Below are 9,882 nucleotides of genomic sequence, written 5' to 3'. Positions count from 1 at the left end.
TCTCACTTGGAGCTTAATGAGCTTTTATCTGAGGGTGGACTCAAATGGCGGGGCTGGTGGAAGGCGGCGGGTGAGAGGTATCGGGTTTGGGCTGGGCGAGGGGCCGTGTCGATGTGGGGGGGGTTGTTTCGCTGTGCCTTGAATACGTGAGCTGTGCAAGCGGACCGTTGCTTGGAAACACGTCTGGTTTTTCTGCAAAATAGCGGCTGGTTTTTTAAAGAAGGTGGTTTTGGTTTGGTTTTTTTTTTTTTCTTTTTTTTCTCGAGTGGGCTACATCCAAGCTTCTGCTCGACCGAAGGGTGGGTTTGGGACATCTCTGCTCAGCGAGAGATGCCCCAGGACATGTGGTGGCTGCTGAAGAGAAGAGCTGTGTCCGGGCGGTGGGAAGCAAAGGGGACTCGTGACAACTACCAAAAGCCTTGCTGAATTGGGCTGCTGAGAGCTTGCAAAGTAAAAGGGTCCCCAGCACCAAAAAGAAGAAGAATGAGGCTGCTCCGCCGGGGAGAGGGATGGTTGGGGTAGGAGATCCCAGGGACAGCTCTGAAACAGAGCGGTTTGGGGGCTGCTAAGGCGAAAGGGGGGATGCCCGGTGGATGCGGGGTGATAAATCCCTGGGTCAAAGCTGGATGCTGGGAGCAACCTCTGGATTTGCAGGTGGGACGTGTCAGTTGTCATTTCTGATGCCTGGGCACCGGGATGTCTCTGCCCTCCTCCTCTCCTCTAATTAAGGATGTCAAATTAACGCTCCTGCTACGTATCTTGCTCAGGGTACGCTCCTGACTCCAGCTTCAGGCTGTTGCCCTTGTAGTCACAGTCCCTGTAGGACAATGGTGAAATTTGGTTATATATCGTGCAATTGTGTGCCGCTTAAATGCGCTTTAATAGCGTTTGTTCTTAGTCCCTTCAGCATGTAGATGTCTGTGCAAGGAAGATATGTGCCCTGGACTGGGTGTCCAGGCTATAATCAGGAAAGTCGTGGGTCCTCCTGGGGCATGAGCCATCTCACCCCAACGTAGGCGTCCAAAACCAGGAAAGTCGTGGGTCCTCCTGGGGCATGGGCCGTCTCACCCCAACGTAGGCGTCCAAAATAGAGCAGAAAGCCATCACCGATCCCCGAACCAGCTCCTGGGACGGGGCGTTTCTCATCTGCCTGAAAGGCTGTTTAGTAACTTCCCTCCTGAAAGGAAACCTTAACACGGCGTAAACAGTTTTAAGCCTTCCCCAGATGACCCGTGTCCCGGAGATGCGATGGGTGACGACAGTCTCTAAACCCAAAAGCCACGCTTGCCCACGCAGGGCTGAGCCAGTTCGACCGAGTCCAGCTCTGCAGCCAAAACCCGACCGGGGACGTCTTGCGGAGCTCTCCTTCACCTAAGGCACTTGCCACGCCACATCCTACCCTTATTTTGCAGTGCGTAATTACTTTCTAGTGTGGGAGGACTCGGAGAACGTGCTGGAGTTGTTCATCCAGCCTCGGCAATTTACTTTGGTATTTATAAACACAGCGAGGATGTGATTTGCGATGCAAGGGCAAGTCGGTGTGGTAGCTTCAGGATGAGTAATGCCTTCTTCCGTGCGCATCCGAGCGCCACATCCTACCCTTATTTTGCAGTGCGTAATTACTTTCTAGTGTGGGAGGACTCGGAGAACGTGCTGGAGTTGTTCATCCAGCCTCGGCAATTTACTTTGGTATTTATAAACACAGCGAGGATGTGATTTGCGATGCAAGGGCAAGTCGGTGTGGTAGCTTCAGGATGAGTAATGCCTTCTTCCGTGCGCATCCGAGCGGCAGAAAAGGACCAGAAAGCCCGTGATTTTAAGAGTGAGACCTCCTCAGGTGATAGATGCATGCAGAGAGCAAGGAGAGAGGTCTTGCTGGAGGAAACAAGACCGTCCCAAGGTAACATCCAAAGCTCACTGCTATAGGCGTTTAGATCACTACTTATTCCCTTCTGTGTTTGCTGTTCTGGGATTTTTTTTCCAATAGTTATCCTGCTTAAATACTCTGCAGGGTATAACTTTGCCCGCGGCAACCGGTCGTGCCGCTCCTCTCCATCCTTGCTGGTACTCGGTGGCATTGGTCAAAGCGCGAAGGCAGTTTTCGTGCCTTTAGCCTTCGCGCTCTTCCTACTGGAGATGAAATCTCTTTCCCATGCGTCAAATCACCGCTCGCGCGCGACACGAAGCTTGTGCGGAATATGCATGAGACTCTTTTTGGAAGTGGTAATGGTTCCTGGGTTGCCTCCACCTCCTGTTGCGCAGCCGGTAGGGCCCAGCAAAGCCTTGGCTGGCTGGAGCTGCTGAACACGCCGGCTGGATTCACGCCCTGGTAATTATCTAGTTTGGAGGGAGTTTATGTTCCGAGGAAATAATTGTCGTGTTGCTTTTTATTAGCAAAAACTATGTTATGGTTCCTCTTCTAATAGCACGTAGCTGTTACGCTTTCTGGGGCACTAATATGTTTTTCTCCGGCACGATGAAGTCCCGAGGATTGCATGCGTGCAACCGCGTACATATATCTGTGTACACCTATATATGGTGGCATCTTCTCCAAGGTGACGTCGCATCTCTGGTACTACCTGTTCGCAGCTGATGGCGGAGCTGTGCACATCTCCCCTGTCGGGATGCGGCTGCCCAAGGACGCTGAGCAAGCGAGCGGCCCGACATCTCTCTTGGGGATAACTTGAGGCGCTGTTTGTCCTTGCAGGTCCACCAAGCGAGCCCGATGCCAACGAGTTTCCTCGGCAGTGCCCTCCGGGGCACCTTCTTCTTCATTTTTGGTCTCTGGTGGTCTGTGCGATACCCCCTGAAGTATCTCAGGCGGAAAGGCAATGCCGAGAGCCAGCCGAGCTATGGGGTCCAGCGTGTGGAAGTCTTCGAAGGGGCGGTCAAAGCTTTCTTTGCTCTAGCAGGTAAGAGATGATGACGAGACTCTGCCCCAATATCTACTGGCACTGCAGCCGCTCTCTCCCGTGAGACTGGGGCTGTTTGTAGTGGGAAGCGGCTGGTGTGGGAGGGCTTGGGGACGTGCTTGTGGCACGCTCTGTGATGGGACCTTGCTACCGTTCCTCTGGGCAAATACCGCTCCGACTTCGCCATCGCAAAGAAAGGTTTCCTGCAAGCTTGTCCTTTCCCCCTGCGCAAAAGGAAAAGCGTGACCTTTCCTCTCTCTGCCCAGGGATATTGGTCGAGCAGTTTGTTCCCGCGGGTCCCCACCTGCAGCTGTACAGCCCCAAGACGCACAGCTGGATGGACCTCACCCACTGGCACTACACCACCATGTACCTCTTCTTCCTCCTCTCCGGCATCGTGGACGTCGTCTCGCACTCCCCGCTCAAGCTGCCACTTGGCTTAGATCGGCTCTCGCTGGCCGTGGCTCTGTTCATTGAAGGTGAATCATACGTGGAGTACGGGGTATGGGTTGTGTCCCCCCCCCCATCTTGGTTGGGTGCACAGAGGGACGAACCTTAATACAAAGCTCCCTGCCACCTTCTGAGCTGAAGGTCCCCGTCACTGTGCTCCTCCTGACAGCCCCACGGCCCTTGGCTGGGGCCCGGGGATCCCCGCAGCCACGGGGGTTACTCTGTGGGCAGAGCAGACCCCGGCGCTGGGGGCTGCGTGGTCCTTGCGGAGCGAAGGTGATGGCAGCGGGCTGTTTGCTGTCTGGCTCGTCCCACCAGGCAAGACCTGGAGCGGTTTTCAGATGGTTTTTTAAGAAACAAAGCCCGGACCATCTTTTTCTAACGCAGTGTGAATCTTGGCAGGTTTGCTCTTCTGTTGCCATGACTACAGCGATGCTGCGCTGGACCACCACCTCCATTCCCTGCTGGCCATGGCTATCTTTGCTGGAGCCCTTTGTGCCCTCCTAGAGGTGTTTCTCCGAGACCACATCATCCTGGAGACCTTCAGGACCAGCTCCTTCCTTCTCCAGGGCTCTTGGCTTTGGCAGGTCAGTGCGCATCCAGCGCTCTCCTCTGAGCAGTGGGCTTCGCACCCAGGAAGGCGAGGGGAGGGGGGCTGCTCGGCCCTTCACGGCACGTCTGTTGGGGTTAAACTGGTTGGAATATCTTAGGAAGAAATGAGGCTTAGTGCCAGAGCTGTCATCATGGAGATACGTACGTGTAATGTATGCAGCACGGACAAACCTGCATGCTAAATTGGGAATTAGACCCCGCAAGAACAGGAAACCACAATCATGAGTTTTTCTTCTTTTTTATTAGGTCCAATTTCTTTCTCTGTTTGTGGCAAGTAACTGGGAATATCTGGAAGCTGCTCACGTTATCACCCAGCTTTGGGTCTAAGGAGAAATGCACAACCTGGCAACGTAGCCTTTGGGTTGTCAGCTTTCTCTGGGGATGCTGGGCTGCGCTGCGAGCCCTAAGGCTTGTCTGCAGAGCCCCCCTCTCCTCCTGAAACCCACCCCTGTGTCAGCCTGGGGAGACAAGGATGCTTGGGGGTGCTGAGGGCAGCGGTCCGGGCGTTACTCGGGATTATTGTGCCTCTAGTCCATAGTCAGCCGCAGCAGACTCAAAACAGGAGGCGGGATGTGCTAAAGCCTGACGTGTGCTGACGCCTAAATCTCTTCGGTCCGCGACCAGGTTGGGTTTGTGCTGTCCCCTCCGTGGGGAGGACCGGGCTGGGATCAGACCGACCGCAACAACTTCACCTTCCTCACCATGTGCTTCTGCTGGCACTACGCGGGCGCTCTCGCCGTCTTGGCAGCAAACTCCGCTGCATCTCGCTGGTACGTGGGGGAAGAGGGGTCCTGGGGGGGTCCCGGCACCGAGCTTGGATGGCCAAGAGCAATACCTAGACCCAATGCTATCCTGGGAAATCCAGCAGCCAGTCGTGGGATAAGAAAAGCGGGTGTCCACGCGTGTCCGAGCGTGGACTAGTCCATGGTTTGGCTGGCGAGGATCGGCTCGGTGCCACCGCGGAGCAGACGGTCCTTAGCAGCCTTCCCGAGCGGGCTGGGGTGAGCCGACGGCTCTTGCTGCCCACAAATACCTGACCGGTGTCGCTGTCCCTCCCGCAGCTGCAACGAGTCCTGCCAGCTGAAATTCGGGGACATCGACGTGGAGCTGGACTGCGGCATGTGCATCCGCAAAGGCAACAAGAGCTCCAGCGGTGCCCTGCTGCCGGAGAGAGCCTCCGACGACAAATGAGGCCGTGGTGGGCACGGAAACTTCTTTCCCGCTGTGGCTTAGAGCTCTTGAGATGAGGTTTTTAATTAGTCTTGATAAACACCACCGGCACTTGATGGCAGAGCATCAGAAGTGGGAGGCAGGACCCCGAAGGCGGAGCGTGGCAGGAGATGCAAAGCCTTTCCCGTGCATCCCTTTGGCGATAGAAAGGGCAAACCAGGCTCGTCTGGGAGGGAGTTTTTTTTTTTCATTTTCCGTGCTGCAGCTTGGGCTGTGAACTGCAGAACTGGTTTGCTGGTGGAGTCCAACTGGCGTGGCTGATTTAGCTATTTTTTTTTTAACATTGTTTTCGCTTCTGCAGAAGGGAGCCAAACCAGCATTCGAAGCTCCTGGTGGCTGTCGCTCACTCTGGTGTTAATGGAGGGGTCTTTTTTTGTACAAAGCTTAATGTGCACAAAGTATACGTGATCACCAATAAAGTACCTTAATGAACCACCCCGATGGGTCTCTTGAATACGACGCCTTGAGATGGAAGGCACGGTTAAGGAGATGCCCGGCTTCGAAATGGTTTGGGAGGTGGATGAAATATCAGAGGGATGGGACTGCGTGTGCTTTAACATGGCCAAATCCGCCTGGAGAAAGGGGTGGGTGGCCAGCGGATGGAAGGGATGGAGGTTTCCCCATTAGCACTGTCACGTAGCCGCTCTGTTGCGTGTTTTTAATCAGAAGCTGAGAGGATGAGTTAAATAGGTGAGGCAGCCTGGTTGCGATGGATTTTGGCGTGCAGGGTTCAGCTTGCAGAGAGACCCTTGAAGCAAGATGATCGCTTCAGCAGACTTGCGTTGGGCGTACGGGTACTTCTGGTGAGTCCCTGAGAGCCGGGCTGTGCAGCTATCTTGGCTCAGGTATGGCTTTTCTTCTCAATCAACAGCTTTATTCCCTCCCTGGAGCAAACAAAACCTTTCACTTCTCTGCAGTCCGTTCTGCAACTTGGTTTTTTTCCCCTTAGGTCCTTCACTTGGTTTGCAGCAGAAGAGTACAGGGAGCTCAAGATCACAACTGAATTTAAAAGATGTCATTAAACAGGATTAGTGTAAGAACAGCAAGTTCATCAGAATGTTCATCACCAACATTTAAAACGCTTGTGCCACGTCCTTCGCTAAGGGCTGGGCTAGGTGACCAGGGGAGCACAAACAGCGTTGTTATTACCTTTTAATACCTTCGCTGTACTCCTCCCCGAAGACGTGCAGAAGACGGCTTAGTCTAAACACTTCGCTGCTGGTCCGCGCAACTCCAAAAAAACAAGCAAGAGTCTGGAGGAAAGCAAAACCCACCCTGGTTGCAATTCCCAGCCCCACAGGAGGTCCCTGGAAGAGCGAACGCTTTATATTTTATTTTATTTTCTCCCTTCGGGGCAGGGCTGGAAGGAGACTAATGCTTCGTGCTGCTGGCGGCTGTCAAGAAAAGGACCTTGAGGAGCAAAGAGACCAAGGCAAGTGCAGCCTTTTGGGCTCCCACATTTGACACGCACACGCAGCGGACTATTATTTGGGATTGTAAAGCAGGCTGGCATTCGGGAGCAATGGTTTCTCCAGGATCTGGTGGGGCAGGTTGCCTTTAACTGGGGCTGATGTGGATCTCCTATGCTGCAGGGAGAGCTTCAAATGTGCTTTGTGGAGGCGATGTGCTCTGGTTATTAATGATCCTCGTGGGACTAGAAGCAGGGTCGTTCGGTCAACTTGTTATAGACTAGCTGCCATTAATGGGAAGCTTAGTGCATAGGTTATAGCCCTATGTACTGCAGGTTGATTGAAAAGAAAGGGGGAAAAAAAAAAATCTCTTTCCCCTTTGATCAACTAATGTACTTTTTTCCCTGTTTTTTCTTGCCCTGGTGTTATCTAGGTAACGCTGAAGCCCTCTCTTACTGAGGTTTTTGCTACTTAAAATGTAGGTCTTTAGTGGGGATGTTTCTTCTTTCCTTGGATAAATGCAAATAAGAGCACGTACTTGCCGATATCGCGGCTGTGTGTTTTAACAAGCTTAGTGGGATCGCGCTCTGAGCCTACAGCTAAAGCACCAGGGTTTCTTTGAACAGGGCGCGCAAGATTACCTGTCATCTGGTTGGGTGATAGAGGTGCCCCGTATTTGAGATGGGACTAACAGTTGTCGGGTCAATAGAGTAGAAAGAAGAAATGAGATTGTTGTGGCTGTAATTGCATTTGCAGAGCAGTTCCTAGCTAGCCGGCGTGCGGAATTGATATCCTCTGTAACAAGCCTTTAACCCAAAGCGCTCTTTCCCATCGAAGCTGGAAGGCAATAAAACCCGTTGACTAGTCAACGTGTTCTTGATCAGGAATGCACTCTCCACCCAAAACCAGCGCTGGTCACGTGCTACGGACGGACGTGGGCGACCCTGAAATTGGGAGTATAGAGCTGTGACCATCCCGCTCCATTGCAACCCCTGCCTCTCCCAGGTGGGTTACAATGTGTGCCTGGGTGGGTTTAATTACCGGGGACCTCATTATTATACGCAGACCCAACTGCTGCTGTTCCCCCGCCCATGTAGTGTTATTTTGTGAAAGAACATTTGATTCCTTGTGAAGCTCCTGTGGTCTATCTGTGCTGTTGGTCCCCAGCGATGCCTGAAAGGAGGTTGTAGTGAGGTGGGGGTCGGTCTCTTCTCCCAAGTAACCAGCGACAGGACGAGAGGAAATGGCCTCAAGTTGCGCCAAGGGAGGTTTAGACTGGACATTAGGAAAAACTTCTTTCCTGAAAGAGCAGTCAAGCCTTGGAACAGGCTGCCCAGGGAAGTGGTGGAGTCCCCATCCCTGGAAGTATTTAAAAGACGTGTAGATGAGGCGCTTAGGAACATGGTTTAGTGGGCATGGGGGTGTGGGGTTGACGGTTGGACTTGATCTTCGAGGTCTTTTCCAACCTTAATGATTCTATGATTCAATGATGTGCCACTCCAGCGTTGATTTTCTTTTTTTCGTGGTCTGCGGGCTGGGATCTGCTCCTGGAAGTACCTCGGCCGGAAAGTGAAGCCACGTCTCTATGCTGATCGGCACGTTAGCAAGTTGTTAATGTTGAACTAAATGGTACCGCACGAGCCGGGAGCTAAGGTAATGCTTACCTGCATTTTATTTTTGTTTCCTGTCCATTAGAATACGGAAACCCTAAACCTGGTGTTCTTAACGGCCAACGTTTTCTGCTGCACAATTAGACTAGGGAATTGATTGAGCTGCTGAAGTGTTTGGAAGGAACAGAGACCCTCGTGCTTCCAGGTTTAAGTCAGTGAGTGATTAAGGGCTGCGAGAAGACCGCTGAGAGGGGGAGATGAAAGTTTTCTCCTTTCCGCAAATCCTCTGCTGCCGGCAAATGTCAGGGACGGGCTCGAATTGGCCGTGAAAGCCTTCGGTAGAACGGCTGGTGAAGGCAAGGTGTGATTTGGGGTACCCTCTGGCTGCAGCCGGAGGGAGGAGAAGCTTCTCGAGAGCCTGTGGAAAGGTGCTGCTAGAAGAGCTGAAGGGCTTTGCAGACTCTCGGTGCCTGGCCTCTTTCTGCAAAAGTTTTTATTGTTATTACTGAGAAACTGGCTGGAGATCGACAGTTTAAAGAAGAGTTGAAATGAGCACTTTAAGCATCGCTAAAATCTACTGTTTCGGTTTGGTTAGTGAACTTAATTTCCAAAGTTAGCGCCGGTGCCGTTCAGAGGACAATTGGATTTTCTCGGTCACTTTTCTCTTCCAGAACTTAGAATATTTTTTTTAAAAAAAAAACAACCAACCTTAATAGATTTCTTGCCTATTAACTCAAGTGATTTAAACAACAACAGTAAGCGGTACATGCTCACACATCCTCTCTAAGTATGCATCACCTAAAACCCACGGGTCAGCTGCGTAGAGCAGCCCGTAACGAACCGCTTAACGGTTTCGGTAACGCAGCAGCCGGGTCCTACCCGCGCCGGCTGCTCGTGCGTGCCTCGAGAAGGGGTCACCCTCTCGCCGCCTGCCCTTCCCAGTTTGGGCAGGGGGTTGCTCCTGGACCTCGGTTGCAAACGACCGTCCCGGAGGGGCCGGGACGGAGCGGTTGGTAAGACTCGTGGCGAGCGGTACGGCGATGTTCGGCTGTTTTCACCCCCGCCGAATGCTGGGTGCGCGCTAGCTGTCATCTTGTGTATGCCAGCCGGGTGCAGCAGAGAAATAGGGGGTGAGGGAAGGTCCGTCCCAGCAAAAGGGGCATACTGGTGCCCGGCGAGCCGTGCCTCGCAGCACTGTGTGAAGCAGCACCCGGGTTAAGCTTTTCATGGCAGCTGCCTGGAGAGGATGCCCGGAGGGAGAGATGGAGGTGGAAAACCCAAAGCCAAACGCATCCATCATCCTCGGCTGCAGTAGGTCAGGCTTATCTCTGCAGCTCCTGAGGTGCAAGAGCTTGGGTATCAACGTAAATAAAGTTGTTTTTTTTTTTTATAGTGCTTAATCTTATTGTCAGGACTTTACTTCTTCAGAATCTGGTTTGATTGTGTGGGCTGGGTAGAAATAACCATGTGTGGTGATGTTGTGGTGGGAGCATGAGCATGAAAAACCTGGATTAAACGACGAGCTGCCCAGCACTGCTTGGAAATGCAGCTCAAGCCATTAATGTTGTATCAAAAACTGGAATGGCTTTTATTAGCTATTCTCCATAAGTGGTGCTGCGGTGATGAAAGACCAGCAGTTGCCTCTTCCTCCCTCCTTGG

The 9,882-nt window shown here is 52.6% G+C and overlaps 1 protein-coding gene across 1 annotated transcript; it reads left to right on the top strand.

Moving 5' to 3' along the window:
• The first annotated feature begins 2,725 nt into the window (after positions 1-2,725).
• On the top strand, positions 2,726-5,165 carry LOC104083613 (transmembrane protein 45B-like). The gene is made up of 5 exons (XM_009587139.1): positions 2,726-2,912; positions 3,179-3,391; positions 3,765-3,949; positions 4,599-4,744; positions 5,036-5,165. The coding sequence occupies exons 1-5, from the start codon at positions 2,726-2,728 to the stop codon at positions 5,163-5,165; spliced, it is 861 nt and encodes a 286-aa protein (XP_009585434.1).
• Positions 5,166-9,882: the final 4,717 nt, after the last annotated feature.

The sequence above is a fragment of the Fulmarus glacialis genome, unplaced genomic scaffold, assembly GCF_000690835.1.
Source record: "Fulmarus glacialis isolate BGI_N327 unplaced genomic scaffold, ASM69083v1 scaffold25461, whole genome shotgun sequence".
In the NCBI taxonomy this organism is placed as follows: domain Eukaryota; kingdom Metazoa; phylum Chordata; class Aves; order Procellariiformes; family Procellariidae; genus Fulmarus; species Fulmarus glacialis.
This window is presented reverse-complemented; position numbering and strand designations above follow the sequence as displayed.